This window comes from Astatotilapia calliptera, chromosome 23 (assembly GCF_964374335.1).
Source record: "Astatotilapia calliptera chromosome 23, fAstCal68.1, whole genome shotgun sequence".
NCBI lineage: Eukaryota > Metazoa > Chordata > Actinopteri > Cichliformes > Cichlidae > Astatotilapia > Astatotilapia calliptera.
The window spans coordinates 8,606,675-8,630,413 of NC_137443.1; the positions used below are offsets into that span (position 1 = coordinate 8,606,675).

At 41.4% G+C, this 23,739-nt stretch overlaps 2 protein-coding genes across 2 annotated transcripts; both read right to left on the bottom strand.

Moving 5' to 3' along the window:
* Positions 1 to 828: 828 nt before the first annotated feature.
* On the bottom strand, positions 829 to 17,439 carry pdgfra (platelet-derived growth factor receptor, alpha polypeptide). Its single transcript, XM_026157732.2, has 29 exons — positions 17,062 to 17,439; positions 14,670 to 14,745; positions 14,315 to 14,590; positions 13,876 to 14,148; positions 13,398 to 13,516; positions 12,406 to 12,565; positions 11,800 to 11,992; positions 11,463 to 11,578; positions 11,082 to 11,381; positions 10,734 to 11,000; positions 10,484 to 10,608; positions 10,219 to 10,387; positions 9,918 to 10,107; positions 9,646 to 9,761; positions 9,419 to 9,545; positions 9,124 to 9,320; positions 8,477 to 8,571; positions 8,030 to 8,162; positions 7,620 to 7,724; positions 7,163 to 7,273; positions 6,550 to 6,703; positions 5,772 to 5,932; positions 5,349 to 5,464; positions 4,699 to 4,821; positions 4,496 to 4,607; positions 4,313 to 4,412; positions 3,723 to 3,828; positions 2,754 to 2,986; positions 829 to 2,670 (listed from the first exon to the last, which is right to left on the bottom strand). Exons 2-29 carry the CDS (start codon positions 14,725 to 14,727, stop codon positions 2,523 to 2,525), a joined length of 4,383 nt encoding a protein of 1,460 aa, XP_026013517.2. The 5' UTR covers positions 14,728 to 14,745; positions 17,062 to 17,439; the 3' UTR covers positions 829 to 2,522.
* Positions 17,440 to 21,420: 3,981 nt separating this feature from the next.
* On the bottom strand, positions 21,421 to 22,981 carry gsx2 (GS homeobox 2). The gene is made up of 2 exons (XM_026159474.2): positions 22,467 to 22,981; positions 21,421 to 22,231 (listed from the first exon to the last, which is right to left on the bottom strand). The coding sequence occupies exons 1-2, from the start codon at positions 22,840 to 22,842 to the stop codon at positions 21,891 to 21,893; spliced, it is 717 nt and encodes a 238-aa protein (XP_026015259.1). The 5' UTR covers positions 22,843 to 22,981; the 3' UTR covers positions 21,421 to 21,890.
* Between the last annotated feature and the right edge of the window lie 758 nt (positions 22,982 to 23,739).

Sequence of the window (23,739 nt, forward strand, 5' to 3'; positions counted from 1 at the left end):
TATCTTATTAACCTCTTTTTGGCACATAAAATATGAGTGATGTGAAGTGATACAACTAAGTAATTTGCTGAAACACTATGCTAAAGTACAATTTTGGAATACTTGTGCTTGACATGAATATTTTCATTTTATTCTACTTTGTAGAATTTGTCTTCATCCAGTTATTTCACATTAATCGATATTTGAAGTTCCACTTTATATTTAGATTAACATCGTATTACAGTATATAAATACAGTTTGTTCTGTTGTAACAATAAGTCTCCACCTCTTTGTCACACTGTTGCTTGCATGAAAGCAATGACCAGTTGGGGTCACTTGAGATAAATTAGAATTTACATTTTGAATAAATGCGTTTTGAAAATGAGATTTTGTAACAAAAGATGAAAAATAACATATCTTTGTCTCACATTAAACTGCTGACCACACAGTGACATTTTTATGCAGAAATTGTCTTTCATGTCTACTTTAATACTTTTACTCAGTAAAATCTGTGTATAGTACTTCAAGGAGAGGATCAGAGTATTTCTTCCATTGTTGGTTATTTGTGTATATTTGTTTGTGTGCGTATGATGACACTGATTTAGGCAAAAGGCAATTCTGTTCCTTTTGCAATTTATATTGGTTTATTAGAATATTACAGTCAGATGTAGGGAATATTTCGCTGCATCTTCATGGCATGTTATATCTCTGTAAGCACATTTTTTTAATTGATCACTTTATTTTTCTTTATTCTGTAATGAAAAATGCCTCAGAAAAATTTTTCTATTCCGATATATTTTTTGTTTGGGTGTGCAATGCTTAAAAATCACAAAGAGCAATAGAACATGATTTTTTTTACATTATAAATCATTTATTGAAATATAAATCATCTGAATGTACATGATGTAAAATAATGAAGCACAGTATTGAATCATCATACTGGGTGTGATTACCTTTACTTACAGGTAGGGTACTGATGACAACACATCACTCAACCGCACCACAAACATTCACATCCATACAGCCTGCCATAAGCATCTAAGACCAAAACTAGACGAGAGCTAATTTGTCAGCAACATCAAACGACAACAGTAAGACAAAAAGACAGGAAAGTGCAACAACCGTACGTAGTTTATGTCACAGTAAAAGAGAAGGAGGCAGTGGCACAGCTGGTTCAGCAGCAGGAAGATACAGAGGGTTATAAAGAGTCTACAGATAATTGATGTATGACATCATATAAAAATGAATCTGTAGTTTATCTACTGTCTTCTTATAACTAGAACCTGCTAATAGACATCAGGACAACAGATAAAATATGAGGTTAGAGGATGTAACCTTCTGGTAAAGCACTATATACTTTTTATTGGCCATGCTGCCATATTTACTGGTACAAATGCCTTTTGATCTCTATTATTTTATGATTCCCATATTTGCATGAGAAAACGAATATTTTTGACTGTCTACTGTGATGTTTTAATGTTTCTCTGACTGAAGAAAGGAGAATTATCTCCTTTTTTGTAATGGATTTCACAAAATTATTGTCTTCAATCGGGTGAATAAGGGTGGACAAGTTGAATATGTGTTTATAAAATATTTGAGTGCTATCCCAATAATTCTTTCTTATATAACAACTCTGAAGCTATTTACATTACAATCACACTTCGTTAGACAAAGCCTATATGACAGATATGACTGGGGACTTTATCTGAGAACAAATGTTTGAATTTGTATTTCTGCAAAAAGCGCAGCGCCAAGAAGCAACTCAGAAGCTCATTTCTCCGAACCATACAAACCGCTGTGGTAAAAATCTACTTGGTATTCACAAACTAAACATGTTTATATATTGATAAAGTAAAAAAATAAATTTGAATTACTGTATGTACTTAACCACTGAATACATTAAATGGTTATATACAAAAAAAATGCACATAGTCCAAATTTTGTGCTTTAAAATCCAAGTATTGCTACTGATTGTACCAGCATCAGGTGCTTCTCTTGCAGCAGGTGAGTATGGAGTGTGTTTACCTGCCAAAGTTGTTGCTAGTGTTGGAATCATATAGTTTAAATAGTGCACTATAGTGGTTTTATAGATACCATATGAATGACGTCCCGCGGTGTTCAATCAAAGTTCTGACTAACATGTTTAATTTGTCCCTTGTTGCTTATATTGCTGTTAAAAGAATGCCCGATAGAATAAAGCTCTGCAAAGTACAAAGACAAATTAGATCTTTTTATCTAGATGTCTCCAACACACAGGCTCTGAGTCTTCTGAGTTCTTTAAGGTAACTTTCTGCTCACTCTCATCTCCAGCCCACGGGGACGGGGGGGCAATGTCCGAGGGGTAGCGATGTCACCACAGAGTCATCCAGATACTGAAGTGGTTTTGTTCTGTCCTCTCTCTCTGATGGGGTGACTGATAGGAGGGATGGCGGGGCTAGAGGGTTGACAGAACAGTCTTTGGTTCATTTACAGGTCTTTCTCTAGATTCCCATATCCTCACACCCCTTGTCTTTTCTGCCAATGCTTTATAGGCTGAGCAGTTGTCACAGAAAGCTGTCTTCCACCAGGTCACTACAGTCTAGACACATCTCATCCAGCAGCGTGATGTCCTCCAGAGTCTCACCCTCACGCTTAGCAAAGGTGGAACTGCTGGAGCCTGTCTCAATGGCGCTCTCTTCAGATGTTTGAGAGCTACAGGGGGCATAAATAACACACAAGTTAATCGCATCTAAAGCGTAACACTGTGAACTGTAGCAAAAGTCACTGACTTTTACCTGTGTCTGTTCCTCTTTCCATATTCTTCATCAGATATAGGGTCCAGGTCAGGAAGGGGAATGATGTAGCCACTGTCAGAGCTCAACCGCTGTTCATCAAAGCCACTTTCTCTGTCCTTCAGCTTCCCCTGGTTTTTGTAGGCAATCCCAATGTAGTCCTCATTTTCCATGCATACCCGAGTAACCGCAGGGTGGTCGCTCTTCAGGAATTCGTGGTTTACTCTTTCGTATTGCTGAATCAAAAACAACATGGGCCCATTAGAACTAGATACCAATACAGGGTGGAAACAAAAGATATAACTTTTTCCTGTTGCACAAAAGCAATGATGATTCAATTCACAGAATAACCATAGAACTATGGAGCCACAGGACTGGAGAAGTGCGGTATGTTGTGTGTAATCACTAGCTCATTTGCCAGCTGGATGGTGCGATCTAAACTGAAAATTACATATCTCATGCTAGCGTGAGGTGCTAAAACAGGAGCTGGTTCGTGTTCTGCCACCAGCCATTTACACTGTGGGGAAGGCAGAGGTGTGGCCGGTTTGATATGCCATGTGTAGTGGGGTCATTAAGACTGGGTGGTGGAGGCAAGAACTGGGGCTGTGTCATTAGGCCAGCTGCTCTGACATCCAGCTGCTGCATTTGAACTCTAATCACTTGTAGGTTTGTGTGCTTCCATGTGTGTGTGTGGTTTTTTTGTTTTTTTAAGAAAAAGCGAGAGAGCTTGAAAAAAATATCCAAATGCAGAGAGAGTGGAAAGGGCTTTAAATACACAGCTTGCATTTTAAACACATGCTTGGTAAATGATACCTAAAAAGCCAATAAACAGCTAGAAAATGAAAAAAATAAAAAGGTAACAGAATGCACACGTCCAACCATGAGGTCAAGAATGAGCAGAGGTAAATCTTGAAAGCAGGTGTTAAGTTTCCACAGAGCTCTGAAGCTGTAAGAGGTCACAAGGAGACTCACCCTCTTGTAGCTGGAGGGTAACAACGAAGCTACTGTTTCACTCAGACCCAGGAAAGATGGCCTCTTCTCTGGCTCACTGTTCCAGCACTTCATCATCATCTCATACCTGAAAAAGCAACAAACATGTGATCTGATGCAATCGTCGAGAACATACAAGCTGTCTTGCACTTTGTAAGTTTATCTTGACAGATTCGAGATGCCGTATATGAGCGGTCCCCAACCCCCGGGCCTCGGACCGGCACCGGTCCGTGAGTCGTTTGGTACCGGGCTGTGAGAGTTGAGGCTCAGGTGTGAAATGTATAGTTTTCAGGGTTTTTATTGGTTTTCAGCGTTATTTTGTTATCGTTTACTCGGTTTTCCTGGGTCTTTTCACGTGTGTTATGAATAAATCTTCTTTTTTTCGGTACCGGTACTAGTTTTATTTTGTTGTATTTATCCGCGACACCTTAAAGGCCGGTCCATGAAAATATTGTCGGGCATAAACCGGTCCGTGGCGCAAAAAAGGTTGGGGACCGCTGGTGTATGTCACAGCACAGAAATGAACACCCCAACAAAGCAACTGTATAACCATTACGTGAACCCCTACATACACATCATGAGGTGCATGCTCTGGTTTTGACATCCTGTATCCACTCTTGATCTTGTTGTAGAAACTCGAGTCCACCACCATCCCTGGGTACGGGGTGCCACCTTTGCACAGAGACATTTTCACGTGAGTTTCTCAACCAATATTTGGATTTTCTTTTCTTTAACAGAGGTTTGCTGGGACTCACCTAGGGAGAATATCTCCCAGAGGAGGATGCCGTAAGACCACACGTCGCTCAGAGTGGTGTACAAGTTATCAAAAATACTCTCTGGTGCCATCCACTTCACCGGGAGAAAAGTCTGTTTTACGGCAGAAACAAAATCTTCAGCTATTGTTGAATCTGTTATTTTTTAAACTGCAGTATAATTTGTTCGGAGAAGAAACACTTACGCTCCCTTTGGATACATAGTTGTTGTCATGCATGATATCTCTAGCCAGTCCAAAGTCACAGATCTTCACTATCTTGCCCTGAGAGAGAAGGACATTCCTGGCTGCAAGGTCTCGATGTACACACTGTTGTAAGAAAGTAAGGAAACTTGATTAGCACTTCATTGAACGACATAGCTGTTCTCAGTTCTCTCTTAAACTCATATTCTCTTCGAGCTCAAACCAGTACACTCTGCTCCCATAGCTACTCTCTCAAGCACATTTTTAATGCAGTTTCATAATGCTTTATGAAGCATACTCTTTGTGTATACATGCCAGTTGGAGGGATGTCTGTGACCACTGGATATTTAGGGATAATAACTATGAAGCTGAATGAAAAACTTCTGGCTGCAGTGCGTCCCTGTCTGGTAATTCTAGCTCTGGCTGTGCTGCTACTATATTCGGTTCCTGGCCGCTCTCTGGAGTGGGCTCAGCAGCCTTCACGGGACTGCTTATCACACAACCACTGATTTCCTTAGTTCGCCCCTTTGGCCAGTATGGCTGTCTTCATATAGGTCAAAGCACAAAACCTATAATCTGCGATTAGTGCAGAGGGAAGCAGGGGAATGCAAGGTTGTAGATCTGTGCGTGAAAAAAAATTCTTTTAAACTTACATTTTTGGAGGCAAGAAACTCCATGCCTTTGGCCACCTGGTAGGTAAAGCTGAGCAGGTCAGTGGTGGTGAGGCCTTCATTTACGTCGTCTGACAGCATGATTTCCATTTCACCTTCTGGTTTAGAAAACACACGCAAACACACCCTGAAGCGTTATGCGAGTATATGTTCAACGTGTATTGCAAATATAGCACTGCCTGCGCAAACCTGGCTTTTACTAATGGCAGGGAGAAATGAGGCATTATTATGCATGTGCTGCAATTATCCTCTCCATGTAATTGCAGGGTTTTACCAGTCCTAAAATTCTGACAGGGTGTACCCCCTGGCTAAAACACTGACTCAAACATAGCACCAAGGCCAAACAAGTCCACATCAATAACTCTGAGGGCAGAGCAAGAAGCAGGACAGGAAGACGGTGCGTACCACTCGAGTCTTTCTGCGAGGGTGGATGGTCATAGTTAGACCGCTGGATGTCTGAGTACTTGGAGGCATTGCTCATCTCCAACATGGGCACATACTGAGTGCTGTCAGCCTGCTTCATATCCATGTAGTCCCCTTTGCTTTCAAATGACAGGATCACATAACTGGGAGCAAAGACAAGAAAGGAACGTTTTTAGTGATGGCAACCTATAGCAAAAATACATTCTACAAATTATGTGCATGCATGTCAGTTTATATGTGTGTGTGTCCTTAAATCCTCTCACTCCCCTAGGCTGAGGTTAGAGGAAGATGTGGTTGAGGATAACATGGTAGCCAGGATTAAATTGTGTTATGGTCATTTTGAGGTGTGGTCACTGAGTCATCCATCAACACAGATGAGCCTCAAAAGAGAGCAAGAGAGGGCTGCTATTTTACCATGAGGATTTGGGTGGACACAATTAACAGGTACCTCCATAGTAACGCAATTAAATTGAAAGCGGAGACCACTTCAGACTGTGATCTGATTAGGCAAAGATGCCAGACAACCTCCTCAACCATGGAGAAACTGGTGATAGAGTTACTGATTGGGGGTAGATGGACAATGTGAGTGCATGTGTTGTAAACGGTTGCTTGGGCTTGTAAAGACTTGAGGATGTTTGGTCTTTTTGCAAAGTACCTTTTGATAACTGTCTGCATGGAAAAAAAAATATCATTCCACAAATGAAAATACATTATTTGTGATATATGTGCAGATGTGAGAAATATCTTCTATATGTTGTACCTCCTGCTGCTTTCATCTGCAGGGTTGATTCCAAAGATATCCAGCTCCTTCTTGTTCTTCTCGGGGTTCAGACTGAGGAAGTTCTCCCTGTTCTTGTGCAGATAGTTAACCAGGTCCCCATAGAAGCAGTACTCAGTGATAATGTAGATAGGGCCTGGGAACAACACAGAAGATGAAGTCGTGCATTGGCGTCAGTCTGCAGGCTAATCTTATCAGAGGCTCATAAAAGCCTAAAAGCACAGTCAAGAGGGCAAGCCTCCACTTTCCCATAAAAAGCCTATTAAAATACCACACCCAGCAAGAGCTGAGGAAGGCTGTCAATCTTTTTGGGCTGTTACAATTGTAAATGTCTGCAGTTCCCAAATCTGAAAGAGTGTTTGTGTGAGTGCGTGCATACAAATGTGGGTGTTATTGTTTGTGTGTCTTTGTAAAGTGGTGACTAAATTACATAGGAGAGGCAACAGTGGTTATGATAAACAGTCATTATACTACCTTACATGTTTGCTTATGAAAGTGAGTGTGTGCATGTGTCTCTATGTGTGTGTGTGTGTGTGTGTGTGTGTGTGTATGTGTTTATGTGTCTTTATGTCCTTGGTTTGTGTGGGTTATTTACCTGACTTGGTGCATGCTCCCAGGAGGTTAACAATGTTGAGATGGGGTCCAAGATGAGTCATGATCTTGAGTTCAGACATCAGGGCCTGTTTCTCACTGGAGCGTGCTGTGGCTGAAAGAAGGTACAGCAAGCATGACTATCACACACTCAGTCAAACCAACAACAAGCCACTCAGTCCCATATCTAAAGACTTTTATCATAAGATATGGGACTAAAGACAAAAATCTTTCACTGTAGTGTCCTGTCTTCACTATAGTGTCTTTACAGCTTTCACTTTACCACCCCCTTGAGTTCCTTCAACAAATAAAATGAGCTGTCAGCTGTTTTCCCAGTAATATATGTAATGTATATAGACAGGCCTGTACCACTGACTGAATTCATTGTTAGAATTTTTTCAAGGCTTATTTTATTTACCACTGAATTCAGTCAGTTATGACATGGCAACTGTTAAACTCACGTTTCAGCATTTTCACTGCCACCTTCATGACAGGTTGGGAGCGGCTGAGCCCATAGGCGGTGCCCTCTACCACCTTCCCAAAGGCTCCAGAGCCCAAGATACGACCTGTGAAAGACGCAACAACAGAGGATCAGTTTCCTTGTAATAAAAACAAAAGAAACTGCTCAGGCATACAAACACATCCATACACTTTGCATGCTTCTGCTCTCTCATCTGTGACTCTTTCCAGTGATTGACTGTCCCCTTGATCACTGACTCAAAACAAATCCCAGGCAGAAAAACCTCAAGCTGGATTAGTTTATCGCACCCTAACTTCAAAGAAAGAGTGAGCCATCCTGGCTGGAACATCCCAGCAGGGAGGCCACAGAGCCTCTATAGAGTTAGCATATAAAAAATGACTGTCAGCTCACCAAGCACAAGTCTGTCACGGGGAAACTCCCATCTGGAGTCATAGGGAAGCTGCATGGGATCCACATAGATGTACTCATGACCGTCTGGGCTCACAGATTCTATGACCCTCCAGCGGATTTCATATCGTGGTTTCTGAGAGACAAAGAACGCATAAAAGATGGTTAATTAACATTTGCAAATTTACTTTTGTTCTAACAGTATTGGGGTCTTTGTTTTGCAGATCCACCCACTAATTAAATTTCCTTTATTGTCTCGAAAGGAAATTTTAAGTTCAGGAGCTGATTATGCAATATTGAAATATCTTGCAGGTGAAAAGACTAACAGTGTCCAGTTGAAAGCTCAGAGTAAAATCTGCAGTTCATTATGTATGCTGAAAAAAGAGAAATGGATGAACTGGTGAGCAGGTGAGAAGTGGGGATAAAATGCAAAAATGATCACAACAATACCTGTTTCCAGATAACAACCAAGACAATGAGTGAGATGATGACAATGACCAGGAGCACCAGCACAGCAGCAGCTACAGTCAGCTCAGGGTGAGGGCCTGTTCAAGAGGAAATCCAGCAGTCACACATGTTAAATGGATCACGCATTAATCACGTGGATGCAGCATGTCTACTGAAATTCTTGCAGTGAAATTTGCTTTATTTATTGCATAAGAAATATGAAAACCACAGGGTGCGCAGAGAGTTAAGCCAAAAAGTCATGTTGAGAAAACAACACAGAAGTGGGGGGGATGGGGTGGAGATGAGGAGCTGTTGTAGGGAGATGGGGGTGAAATTGTAAAGCTCATTTGAAAGGACCAAATGGCCTAGTGATTCCTGGAGTCCCAAAATTAGCTGTCAGAAGAAGAGCCCCTTCCTGATGACTCACCATCAGTTGTGCGACTAAAATGTCATCAGCTGACAGCTGCTACAACACTGGCAGAGCTAAGCTAGCCCTAAACAGTCTTTACAGAGCACATCACACCCTGAGCATCAAAAATTAAAGGAAATTTGGAGGATAAAAGGTGGAAAAAACAACATCATTTCAAAGCTAGGTTAAAAAAAGGAGGTTATTGAAGAGGATGCAGTGAAATATATTTGTGTGCTCTCACCATTGGACACCAGTTTGACCTCCCTGCTGACAACAGCCATTTCGTTCCTGGCCAGGCAGCGCACTGCCATTGTGCTTTCCAGATGACCAAACATGACCTGGCTCTCCAGGTTATTGTCTTCATCAATGTGTGAGTCCAATGTGATCTCAGTGGAGTTGGCAGGGATGGGCACCCACGAAGACGAATCATTAGCGCAACTGGATGGTAACAGCAGTAAAAAGACTATGTAGAGCATGTGTGTATATAGAGAGGTCCAGGAACAAATGAATGTTTTCTCAAAGAAGACTGCACATACTGTTTGATATTCTTGCAGACAAACCACTCCACCGTGGGTGTCGGCTGCCCTCTGGTAATGCAAACCACAGACTGGCCTTGAGGTGAGCCATGGTGAACGTCCATCAGATCAACAATGACTGCAGGCACTGTAACACAGTCAGTGTAAGCATGAGAAAAAAAAAACAGACTTTAACTGAGGCTAAAAGGTTGTCAGAGCAGTAATCATAGGGAATTGATTTCTCTGACCTTTGATTTCAAGGATTAAACTGATATCACGACTTTGGTTTCCGTTATCCACCCGCATGGTGTAGTTCCCGCTGTCCTCCTCCTTGGCTCGGATCAGGGTGAGAACACTCCTGTAGCTGTAAAGAACAACACAACCAGAAGTTCCAATAAGCACCCAGTAGTGACAGCTCACAGTCGCATCAACTCTAACTAATTAAAAGGTAAACTAGCTAATGCATGAGAATTTTACTTTGAGGTTGTCATTAGCTCTGCTGCCATTAGTGGCTTTTCACCTGGTTTCATTGATCTGCCGAAGGCTGGTGGAGATCTCTGCAGTCACATAGCTGAGTGGGTAGCCATCTTTAAACCAGCTGACATGAACACTTGGGAAGGAGTTGACAACAGCCCTGAACTCACAGACTTTATCCAGCGCTGCAGATTCGTATTCTCTGAACTCCGGCTTGATGGACAAGATATCACTTGCTGTGAGACATGAAGAGAGTCCAAAAGATAATCACTAATATATCATTGTAAAAAGAAAGACTTCAGAAATAGTATACATGATATTCACTCTGGATAAGGAAGGTTTTATACCATAAACTTGAATAGCTAGTTGTTTCGTCTGGCCCCTGTTACTCAGTATGTCAGTGATGGAGCAAGAGTAGATGCCGCTGTCTTTGGTTGAAGCTTGTGGGATGGTCAGGGTATAAAAGATCTCCTGAGTTCTCTTATTTTCTCGCACTGTTTTTGTACCACGATTTGCCTGCCAAACAAAAAGGGAACATCAGAGATGCTCAGTTACAAACAATTTTAAAACAACATTAAATACAGATGGAGTCAAAATGACGTGTGCATTCACCAGTTTGCCGGGATACTTCCAGTGATCTTCCAGAATCTCAGATCCCCGAGCCAGACAGGTGACAGTTATTGTGTCGCCCACCAGCAGAGCAGTCTTTTTTGCTGTCAACTCAACATCCAGCTCATCTGTGATACAACATTTTATCGAGTTAAAATGATGGTATAGAGGTAAATCTTGATCTTAGAATTAACATGTAGGATGCTAAACTTGTGTCTTTGTCTTACATATTCACGAACACAAGAAAACACACCTGTCCAACCATGGACAATATATTCCTCGCTGTAGAATTCGTGTCCATTTATGACGGCCTTGCAGACATAGGTTCCAGCAATGAATATCCCCAAAGCGCCCCTCTTGCTGTCATAAATACTAGGCACAGGCTGCTGGGTGTCACTGTTAATCAGAGTCACGTTAGCATTTGGATCAGACACTCGACACTGGATCTCCATCTCATCGTATCCAGACAGGACGTGGTTGCCAAAAGGTATCAGTGATTCCAGAAAGGGGACATCGGGGTCTGTGTAGGAATAAAACAAGATTATCACACCAGAAAATAAAATCAAACACACAAAACACACAAGCTCAGTTTACTCCATACCTGGAACATAAATGTAGATTCTGCTAAATTCTGCTGTATCCTCAGTGATAGTTCTACTATAAAAGCACGTGTAGTAGCCAGTGTGGCTTGCGGTGGCACTATCCACTGTGATGGTGCTGAAAAACAAGCCGTTGGAGTCCTCCTGCGTTTGCTCCGATAAACTGATTGGCGTCTCCCAGCCCAGTTTTTCCTGTCCATGACAGGTCAAGGTGAAAGGGGTGTGGAGAGTAACTACCATCTCGTCCAGCTCTGGCAGCAGCACAGGGACTGAAGATGATGGGATCATTCCTGCAGTGAGAGCTGAAAGAAGACAAATACAGTGGGTCATAAATCTTCTATAGGTCCTAAATACTCTTTGGTCTGTCAGTCTGTCTTTCTTACCTTTCACGTGCAGGTTAAAGGAGAACTGAGCAGTGTGAGAGCCACTTTGAGCAATTATGGTATAATTTCCATTGTCTTTTTCCAGAGGATGTCTGAATTTCAAAATGCTCAGATACCTGGGTAAGAAAATGATATGCTAAATAAGGATAATGCTAAAATCACATTTACATCTCATTGTCATACATGTCTTTTTTTTTTTTTAATGTTACTAGTTTTGCCGCTACTTGTGGGAGATGTTATGCTGGACAACCACCATAAGACCTTCAAACTAAATAACTGCTGTCAATGTTGAATTTTCCTGCATATAAATCTAATAACAAAGAATATTTTTCCTCACCGATTTCCTCCCTGGTGGCTAGTCGTAGTAAAGAGGTAGTAGTTCACTTGTAAGTCTTTGTCATCTTTCATCCATATCACTTTGGGGGCTGGGTATGCGTCAATAATGATAGTAAACTCTGTCTCCTCAAAACTGTGGACAAATTCTGTGGATAAAATCCCACTGTGGTCCATGGCCACAAAAGAATTCTCCTCTGCAAAAGGAAAAAGCAGAAGACTGCAGGTTAAAATGGGTTAAAGTGAGTGAGGAAAGTTAACAGTGGTGCAAGTCAAGGACTGGGAAGAAGGCACATTGACAGGGAGGCTGAAGGTGAAATGAAGACCTGACACACATCTGTTGAACCCATCCTATAAAACACAGTAGCTGATGCTGAAAGCAGCGGTGATGTTTTATGGTTGGATAGCAGAAAATGACTTCCACACACTGCTGAAAGCATTTTGTGTACATATGGGAAAATACTAATTTGACCTGAATGATGATGAGAATGTTAAATATATATGATATAACTGATTTTAAGTCGGCCGTTTACGCAGTTATTCACATTATTACAGCTCTGCTGGAAACTCATTGGTGGTATCTAGGAAAGTTTTCTTGGGGATGACTCACCAAAGACCGTCACAGCCACCTTTTTGACTCTGACCTCACCGCGTTTGTCTGTAACAGAGCACTCATAGGTGCCACTGTCCTCTGAGGCGGCTCGTGGGATACTGAGGATGTAGACGACCCGCTCAGGAAAAGTTTCCTTCATCAAAACTGCATCCTTAGCCTATAGACACAAAAGAACAGTGTGAGATCACCAGAGAAAAAAAAATTAGCAATATGATATCTGAATGTTGTAATTCACAGAGTTTTCCCTTTTGCAGATACAACATCTGTATATCAGAATCTGTATGTCATGGTGCTGAAGGCTAATGGTTAAAACACTTGCTAGGCCACAGGAGATAAATTAGGATCACAGAGGCTTTTAAAGAGCCTGTAATTGCAGCTGAGACCAAAACCAGGAGTCATAAGTCCTGTGTTCCTGACCATCTCTGGAAAAGGGCTTAAAGGAATCCCATGCAAAATGTGCACATAGATTAACTATCTGAATATAAACAAACTTAAGTTACAAATGCAACTTGCTCTGACCCTTCAACGTAACACGCATTAAAAGCATTAAATGTTTAGCTGGTTTACAGGAGCAGATAACATCTGTCCGACATGTTTCAAAGTCAGTGGGGTCAAAGATTTACTATGGTTTCTCTTGCCCTTCTTTTAAACTGCTTCTTTCCCTCAAGATAGCTGTGGCAGTTAACTCTATGCAAAAGTGCTGTGTTTGGCTTACATCCTCACAATAAAGACTCAACCTTCAGTTGCTGCTTTCCTAACACATAATTTGTAACCACTAAAGGCTGTCCTCTGAGCTATATTCCACTTGCCACTGCTAGCTTTGGGTCCAAAACCATTATTTTCTTATTTAAGGCTCAGTACTGCTGGCTTGGAAATGACATTGGGTAGAAGGACACACTGCAAGATGAAGTGGATGAGTGGCTGAAGCTGTATAGGAGACTAAATTTAATTAAAATGGGAAAACACAGAGGGAAATGACTGCATCTTGCCTGTTTTTTAGGATGGAGCCACTGCTGTTGAAAGTCCAGGCCAGAAGGAACGATGCATGTGATGTTAAAAGGCTGCCCTGCTCGCAACGTCTCTTCACTGGCTATTATCTCCATAGGGTCTAAAGAGGGACCAGCGGAGAGCATTTATCAGCAACACAATCTCTCACATCACGTGTGGCAGCCTGATTACCGTGACTTGATTTATCGCAGAGTGGTGGTTATACACCAACACACACACACAAACACACAGAGAGTGCAAACATGCATGTGAAGTCATCCCACTTCTGTAATAATGACATAATGTCATGCAGTGAGATCACCCTGTAGCCTTCTCTTCATAAACAGGAGTGTTTCCAGCTGTTCAGTTATTCTTTTTTTTTTTTTATCTTTATCCTGCCATTACCATGTCTATAGCTCCTATTTCTTTTTTAGTAAAAAGAGAGTATATCATACTACAACTACACTTGTCTTGACTTACCATTAGATATTACAGTGTAAATAGAACTTCGGAATATCTGGTCATTCACATTGGTTTCACACTGGTACTGCCCAGGAGATAGGTTGTTTGAGAAGAAGCCTTCTTTGTTGTTGTATAAGGCATGCATAGCCTCTCCACTGGGGACTTTTCTCAGGATGACATAGGAGTCCCAGTGAGACACACGACATGGGATGTTGAATCCATAATTGTCCATATTGTCCATGGAGACAACCAGGTCTCTGGGTAACTCGGGGACAAATGGAACGTGTGGATCTAGGTTTAAAAAAAGAAGATTTTTATAATTTGCTTCATCAGCCTATGGCATGTGGGCGATCGCTAGACGCGAAAAACCGACACCCCCCACAAATTCACTCTAGTGCTGTAAGCCGCCCGAGCAAAAGTTATATGGTATAGCATAACATATGACCAATATATTCACCTGGGACAAAAACATAAATTTCTGCTTCAGCATCTTCCAGTTCTTCATCCGGGTCTTCATATTTGCACGTGTAATAACCTGTGTTTTCTACAGTTGCGTTGTCTATGAAGAGTGTTGAAGTGTAATACCCCGGATAAACCAGGGCATTTTTCGGCAGCGGTTCCTCCCAAACCACGTTTCTTTTACCGGTGCAGCTTATATTGAAGATGGAATTGCGCTGTAGGACAAACTCCTCCTGGTCAGACAAGATGGTTGGTGGAGGCAGTCCAGAGGTAACTAAGAGACAGTTTGGTAAACATCAGAGAAACAGCTGGGAAACTATCAAAAGGATTTACCTGCAGACTGTTTTACTTACCTGTAACCAAAACCACCAAACTGCCCCCAAAGAGGACAAACGTCTTCAGCCAATCCATGACTATGGATGCTTTGACCTGTAAAGACAAACGGTTATTTACTAAAGACGAGGACACTTTATCCGATCTTACACGATTTATCCCATTTGAAAGCATTAATGTTTTAAAAAAAATGGATCAGTGGAATTTTCACTTTTGAATTTTGACTTCTACTTCCTTTAAGCCCAACTTTAAGTAATTATATCGAGCATGCGCTTGCTATGATGCGTGCACATTTCTGGTGCCACACATTGCTTTAGTGCTGAAACTGTACACGTGAAATTTATTGCAGATATGCATCCATTATTTTATTAAGAGGAGAATTACTATTCGCAAATTGTGACTCGCAATTCTGCCGTTAACCCTTTAACCTGAACCATGAAATAACTGCCAGAAATCTTTAATTTTTTGATAACGGAGTGTTTGTTAGACAAAATATATAAAAATATATCGAATTTTAATCTGATTATATATGATATTTAATATGTATCACATTTGCTACACAAGCCATATTTTTGCAATTTAGTCATTAAAAAGTTGTCATGCAATTCATATCATTTTTGAGGGTAAAAAGAGCCAGTGGTGGCTGCTCCCAATCGATAGAGGGCGACACAGTCCGCCTTATAAGTGCATCGAAGCTAATCCCCCCCCCCCCCCCCCCCCCTTGCTTACTCGCTCTCCTAAAGCTTATCTTTTCGTTTTATAAATGCACATTTTAGTTTTTGCATGGAATGTAAGCACAAATTGGTTGCACATTGTTCTGTTTCTCCCCTCTTTGTTACAATTCTAAATGTACCTATAAAAACACTGTTATCGTCTGGATAATCAGGTCTGATACCTTCTCAAATTTAGCCCATTATTCCGAACAATTCTTTACAAAGATCGTGTTATGTCTGCCTTTTCAGGTACCTCTGCAACTATGATCCCCATATTCTTTGAAGCTGATGGGCGATCAGGGATTTTTTTTTGTAAATCAGGGGGAACATAATTTGAGTGGCCCACTCAAAGAAAACTCTGCTAAAGATTAAGCTCCCCTTCAATTAAATTTAAGTATTTTTCTTTCTTTTTATATCTCAAAATAGGTTTTGCATGTGACGGGGAGGTCTAGATTCCATTTTCTGCATAACTTCCCTGGTCCCAGACAATACAGCTGCTGGTCCCTTTGCTGTTTCCTGTGGCTGCCCGCTCTGGCTCAGTCGAAAAGAACTAAATTATCCATGGGTAACCTGGGTTTGTTTAGCTCTATAATTAGCGCGCCCAGTGTGCACAAAAGTACATATTCGTGTGGGAATCAGTTGACAAAATGCCTAATCCGTTTGGCATGTTTGTACACTCGCGTTGTCTCAAACAATTTCGAGAGAGGATTTTTCAATTGCATTGGCTTGGCAAGAATTCTGTAGCCACTGAGCGTAAATCTGACTGAGCCTAAAGTGGCAGTAAGACTTCGTGCACGTCCCGATCCACTTTTATTTCCTCTGCTCTCCCAGCAGGAGACTCGACAAATGCGACACAGAGCAAACGCATCCTCCGCTGGGTTTGGACACAGTTGAGCAACAGCTGATATTGGCTTATCTCAACTTTCACCGGGTCGGTTATGTACCATAATTTTCCATAAAAAATTAAGAAACTGTCGAATACAGTTAAAATGTTTTAAATTCTTGTGAGAATTCACTCTTGAAATTCTGACCACAAGCGGTATTCCTCTGTTAAACCCGTTGGTGACATGGCCCTAAAAGTTCTTCCTTTCTTCTTTTTCTCCTCTTGGATCAGTTCAGCCTCCGCTCGAAATCTCCAGTCAGCCTTATTGAAGTGCAACCAGCACAGATTTTCCATTTTAATTCCTCACATTCCTGGGACAGACTAGAAAACAATGTGATGTACAATTTCCAATGTGTTTCTCATTAAATGCCAAGCAGCATCCCACAATGGAGCCTTCAGTCTTCGAATTGACACCTCCAGCTGTGAGCCTAAAACCGAGCGCTTTTATCCAGCAGAGTCAGCATGATCTCTCCGCTTGGCGTCCAGGGGTGAGACCATATGGTGCAAGGGGGAGAGGAAATCAAACCCCAAAATCCTTTTGGATTGTTTAATGCAAAGCCTGCATACAAATTGCAGGGTCGAAGGGCTCCCTGCGATCCATATTAAGTGAATGCAACTTTTAGATCAACTTTTCTATTAATATGATACGAAATGATATAGTGCATTAACTGGCTAAACTAATTAGGAAGACAATTAAACTCCATCTAATCTTACAGAACAGTAATCTACTGTAGATTTCCCACTCTTTAATTATATCAAAACGAGACAACTTTTCAAAAGACTAAGAAAAATAGTTTCAATCGACCCCTTAATTACCTTATACTAATCCCTGCTTTATATTCCTTTCGTGTAAGTATATCCACAATGAATTGGTCACTCCAAATGCCGCAGCATAAAGGGTCCTTTGCAGCGGTTATAATCCTCAGAGGTCCTGCTCTGTGAGAGCATATGTGCCACCCTCTGTCCGCATCCACGACTGCCTTCACTACTGCGCTCCAGCTACATCGACCTGTAACTGATTCGATGTTACAGTCCACCCTCCTCCCACCGAAAAAAAGTAATCATCTGTCTCAAAGTAAATAACTCCCAGGAAATGACCCCCCCCCCCTCCCTTTCTCTTCTTTCGAGCTCCGAGACCCTTTTCAAAGTAAGAGTCGGACGTGTATACCCGCTGAAATCTGGGCACAAAATGGCATTTTCAATGGACTTTAGTCGGATACGAAAACTTCTGAAAGTAAAACTCTTCATGAGATACTTTTGGGGAACCTATGTTGTATGTGATGATGTTTAGCTTTGATGGATATGGTATTTTGTGACTGATTGTACTACTGATTCATGTTAAGAAGGGTTTTCCTCAAATTAAAACGTACTTATCTATGTTTTCTTGCAGGATCCCCGTAGCCTACAGTGAACAAGGTTCTCAGTCAGAAACCGCGAACTGCGGCTCTCGGAACGCATAGAGGGCGCTCCAACACCACCATATCACCACCTACCTTTTCGTCTTTGCTTCTTCTCTCTCCCTGACTCAAAGGACAGAGCCTTCTCGATGAGGGACACACACACACACACACACACACACACACACACACACACACACACACACACACACACACACACACACACGAGAGTCAGCTGTTTACCGAGTGCTCATCCAAGGCTATTATTTTTTCACCGTATCTCCCTACACCCCGGGCCTCTCCTGGTGGGCTCACAAAGAAGAATGGGTCCCTATGAATCACCTATCTCTTGGCAAAGCAGAGGGGTATCAGACCGTTGTCTTTGCATGGAGCAGGGCCCCGGGGCCGATGTTTCACCCCCCCCCCCCCCCCCCCACCCCCAACTACGGCCCCTTGGCGCAATTACTTCCACATGTTAGGGAAAAGAACTGTGTCCTTGTTCTCCAAACAAAGGATCTCAACTTCGGAAGCCAGAGCTCAGCTCAGACCTGTTTTTGCCTCGTTTGGGGGGATAAAACTGCTCAGTTTCAACAGTTCTAACTTCCGTAAAACATTACAGGTAAACTGGAAAAGTTTTAGTTACTTATTTCTTCGTGTGAATAAGTTCAAAGCAAAATCAAGCAAATACAAGGCTTCGCTAATAGATTTCTTAAGAAAAAATAATCACAGTTAATTTTCACAACAGATTACAAGCACAGCAAACGCCTAAATATTCCAGATATAGGCCTACACTGCATATAACTCCAGTTCCTGCATGGTGACTGTCTTGCCACCAACTCTCCACCAGGGGGCTTTGACAAAAAATATAGCGGTATTAATTATATGTTAACAGCAACGTTCAGTTGCTACATAACAAATAAACACATAAAAATAAATAATATATGTAAATAAATAAAAGACTGAGAAACTAAAATCGTTACACCCTCCATTTGATATGTGTTTAAACATCCCTTTTAAGCAAAAAACAGCTTCTTGCCAGAGCAAACTCAATGCACAACTGAGTTTAGCAAACATCGATATCCAACATAACATTTCGTCTCATAGACATGATAAGTACTTAAATGGAGTACTTAAACTACTGGATGGACGATGGCCTTTGGAGGGCGGGCCTTGCGGGAGCTGTCCAGCGTGCTGAAGTGAGCGTTGTCCGTAACCTATTCAACACCCTCTTTTTTTCTTTTTTTCTTTTTTTTTCTTTTTTTTTAGCTCTAACCTCTCTAAAAGGCTAGGCATTAAGTTGATTTTTATAGATCATAGAAAACGAAAACAGTGACTGCATGATACACAACATGCTAAACATTCACCAGAATCCCGCATTATATTACGATGTATATTAAAAACAATTCCAAAAACCTCCAAACAGTGTAAACAAGGAAAAAATGGGATTCATTTTGGATCAACAATGCAGCATACAAAAGTCAACAATATATGTAGTTAAGTTCATTTAAGCTGATATTAATACAAATATATGAGGTCTCCATAGCGCTCCATGTGTGAATGTACCTGACCCCGTTTATACAAAGATGGATGCAACCACTTGACTTTTTGAAAGGTCAACGTAATAATTAATTATCACATCCTTGTCTTGCACACACACACACACACACACACACACACACACACACACACACACACACACACACACACACACACACACACACACACACACACACACACACACACACACACACACAGAGAGAGAGAGAGAGAGAGAGAGAGAGAGAAGGAAATTGGCCACCATATAAATATATTAGTTAATTACTATAGCCTAAATAATACACATTTCGACTGTAGCTTGGTCCGAAAAAGTAACCCAGTATCATAATTTCAGATCCATGTGTTTAAGTGTAAAAACGTTCAGGTGTTTAACGTGAGATCAGAGCGTGTGTCCCAGGGGAAACCCGTTGATAAGTGATTTAAATGAATGGAATAGATATATGTGCGGAAGTTGAATGCTACACTGCTGATAAATAAATAAAGTGGACCTCTCTTGGAGGAAAAAAAAAAAGACAACACCCCCCTCGGGTACTTCAGCTTCTTCCAGCCCATCTCTCCGCATGAGACAGCAGCTGCACCAGGCTCAAAAGCGCTCTTATTAATTGTCTTTTGTCATGCGTAATTGCTGTATTTTCAATGGTGGCCGATGCAGGACGACTTTGGAGTGCTCTCGTTTTTCTGTGCATTGGTTGCTACAGTCCCTTTACTGCAGAATTTATGCTCCACAGTCTCAGCCCGGCATTATTTCAAATATCTGTGTAACCTCCGTGTGATCGGAAAAGTTCGTCATTGTGACAGTTATAGAAGAGATAGCCGTTCGACCTGGAAAAAGGAGCTTCAGCCCATCATTATATAGACCTTACAGTTTGAGGTCACGTCCTGTGGGGCTGAAAAGGGGGAGAGTCTTTGTCGAAACTGTGGTTTATTCTATTGTTAATAGCTTTAAATGCTGCACTGGTCTTTCACACCTGCAAGGGAACTCTAATTCGATTAATAGGAACTTCAATATATATTCATTAGATGGCTTTCCCCCAATAATATATGATCACCAGCGGGATGTGAATGGGGACCATTTATTCCTACTCTGAATGGGCCTGCGTGGGACCAAAACTTCACCTGCTTCCCCTCTCAATTAGGAATGTATCCCAAACTCTGACAGAAACGAGTTAAATTAGGCGTCAGCTAATTTCCAGTGGCCCCTCCTACGTAATCCCTCCTCAGAGCCTTTCCATTTGAGCGTGCCCCCTTTAATTCACCATAAGTTGAAAGGTTCAAATAGTGCCTAATGAAACAGTGACTAAATCGTTCTCTGTCGCTCGGAGGAACCCTGTAGCTGTCTCTCAAAGCTCTCTCAGCACACAGCCGTCGGGGGTCCTGGGCTAAATGCGAGTCCCAAGGCAGGACAATCTAACCTGTCAAAGCCTTTGCCCACTTCTATATATACTTGTTCTGTGGTCTCAAGCAATAGCAGCATAATCAACCAACGTGGGACCGAAAACGCAATTAAACTCGCTTTGGACAACCAAAATCTTTTCAAAAGCGAACATTAATGGACTATTGGCTGCTCCCCGGGGGCGTTATCGGGTACCCTTTTGTGGTCACATCTAAGGAGAAATTACACTTTCATAAAGCTCACTTCATCCATTTTGAATTAGATAGCTAGATCTTGTAAATTGAGCTCTGCTTCATAATGTTCTTAAATAAAATACGCACAGTGGACATTGAGGTGTAACAGAATAAGACCACTGGTTAGGAATGACAGCTTAATAATGATAGCTGTCGTGACAGAAACACCTTAATTCGGTGAAATGCTAAAAGATAACTGAACTCACGGTTTAATGAGCCAGAGGCTAGGAAAGTACAAAGTCTTTGTAATACAATAAAACAACTTTATCTTTTTTAAGGTGGAATTGTAATTTTTTGAAAAAAACATTTAATTGTGTTTAAATTAAATTATATAAGGGGGGCTTTTTTCTTCATAAAATTACAATGAATGTACGTTTGAAACCTTGTAATATTTCACTTATAATACTGAATATTTACATATTTTTAATGGAAAAGTGAAAAAAATCATCCCTGCGAGCAGTTTTTAAATCAACTCGACTCTCAAAGACGCAAAAATAAATTTTTCCACTTTGTATTAATTATCAGTGTTAGAAATATTAGAGATTCGGGTGAGCATGTGCATAATCAATCATAGTAAGTCAATAATGACAAATTATTAGGTCAGCTCGTCATGTTTATTTCAATAAATACAGATATACAAAGTTTACAAATTGTTACATACAGGTTTCGGGTTTACACGTCAGACCTTTACTATTTCTTGGGGTTTTCTGTGCTACACGTCACTGACTGTAAACGTATTTCCGGCAAAAACTGAAATCATTTACTGGGGATAATTAACAAGGTAGTGTAGGTGAGAACCTCGGGGGGATCCACATAACATCAGTCACATAGTTGGCCGTGTTCCCAAATATTTCACAAACACCTATCCACACTGGTTTTTAAACATTAAACATTTGTTTTGAACATTATAAAGAACATGGAGCGAAGAACAATTAATGTTTTCAGAACTTCTTCTCAGGCTTCATGCAGCAGATATTTGGCTCAGGGGCTGGGTGATGCCGTGATCCATAAATGCAGCAGGGCAGAGGATGCGCCAGCAGTGGAACTTGTTGAGCCGAGTTGCTCTCAGATGGGTGACACCTCTTTCTCTTCAGAGGCTGAGGCCGGAGATAGAGACTCCTCGTCTTCTGACCTTGAATAGTCTGTGTGGCCGGTTGTGCACTTGCAACCACTGTGCGCGCTCCTTTGGGTGGCTTTACCCTCCTTCTTGTGCTTCACTCTGCGGTTCTGAAACCAGATTTTCACCTGTTTCTCTGACAGGTTTAAATATGTAGCGATTTCGATTCTCCTGAGTCTAGAAAGATACATGTTCGTGGAAAACTCCCTTTCAAGTTCCAGGAGTTGCGTACTTGTAAAAGCCGTGCGCATCCTCTTGCCATTCTGTATGTGGTTACTCTCGGAGGCACCTGTTAGAGGAAACAAACATTTTTTGAGTCATGTTTTAGTTCTGTACTTCGTCTGTGAATGCGCGCTCAATCCAAGACAGGTGAAATATCGCGCGTAAATCGTCGTGCGTAAAAACAAAGTGCATACCATTGATCTTACTGCTACAAAGTATAACACGAGTTCTAATAAGTACACAAATATGTGCCGGACAGTAGCTCTAGTCATGAGCCGAGACAGTAGAAAACACGTGCTTACCAATAGAGAGACAATGGTATCTCCTGGGATCTGTGACGCTGAAGGTGGGCGTGCAGACAGGTGTATGTCCAGGGTGAGCGAGTGCAGGAGACTGCTGATGTGCTATTCTCTGACAATACTGTGGCTCTGCTCCTGGAAACTGACTCTTCAGCATGGGAATGCCGCTGCGGGAAGAGTGGATGTGGGATGTGACGCACAGTGGACAAACACAGAAAGTCCCATTTTTCCTGGAGGGGCACACGGGAGCGGTGACAGTCATTACGCTCGGAGAGTGCATGCTGATTGGAATAAGGAAGTCTTGTCCTGGATGCTCAGTTGGTCCAGGTCGCACCGTATCCTTGATTATTAAAGAATCAACATAAAATGACCTCGACATGGCTGCGTCGCTGATAAGTGATCACTCGGTGAGCAGGATGATTGCTGCTTCTCATCTGAGCCCCTCGGGATTTCCAAAGGTGCTTATGTTTGATGGTCCAACAAAAGAGAGCCCGAGGAGGGTTGGCCCTGCAGCGTCACCCACGTGCGCACCCGGCTCTTGGGGTTTATACTGTCAGTGACCTAGACCACGTGATGTCTCATATAGGCCTCCAATCACAGCTTCAAGATTTGCTTTTTTATGCCGAATTTACAAAAGTCTTGACTGGTAACATAACATAATCAGGGATTTTTTTAATTTATTTATTATTTTGAGAACTGTGTAGAAAGTTCTACAAAGACATTTTTCAGCACATTCACACTGACTGAAGTATTACTTTGTAATACATTTGAAACAAAACCTAATATAGGTAGGTAGGTAGGTAGGTAGGTAGGTAGGTAGGTAGGTAGATAGATAGATAGATAGATAGATAGATAGATAGATAGATAGATAGATAGATAGATAGATAGATAGATAGATAGATAGATAGATAGATAGATAGATAGATAGATAGATAGATAGATATTGCGAACATTTAAAACGTGCTGGTGAGATTTGAAAATTCAAACTTGTCACTACTGAACAGCTGTTTGGAAACACCTGCAACTATATAAATAGATTGTTTAGTATCCATAACACTTCAAATTTCTGACAAAACGTGCTTTACATACGCGATTCACTCTTCTTTTCTTTTTCTTTTTTTTCCAAATTTGACCTGCAGTCAGTTATTGGTTTATTCACATTCTTTTAAATTACTGATAAGTCTGACATAGGAATGAACGATATATGTCCAAGGCTAAGGATTGATAGTTCGCAAATGAGATTTAAGGAATTGTCCACGCGACCATGAGCAATAAT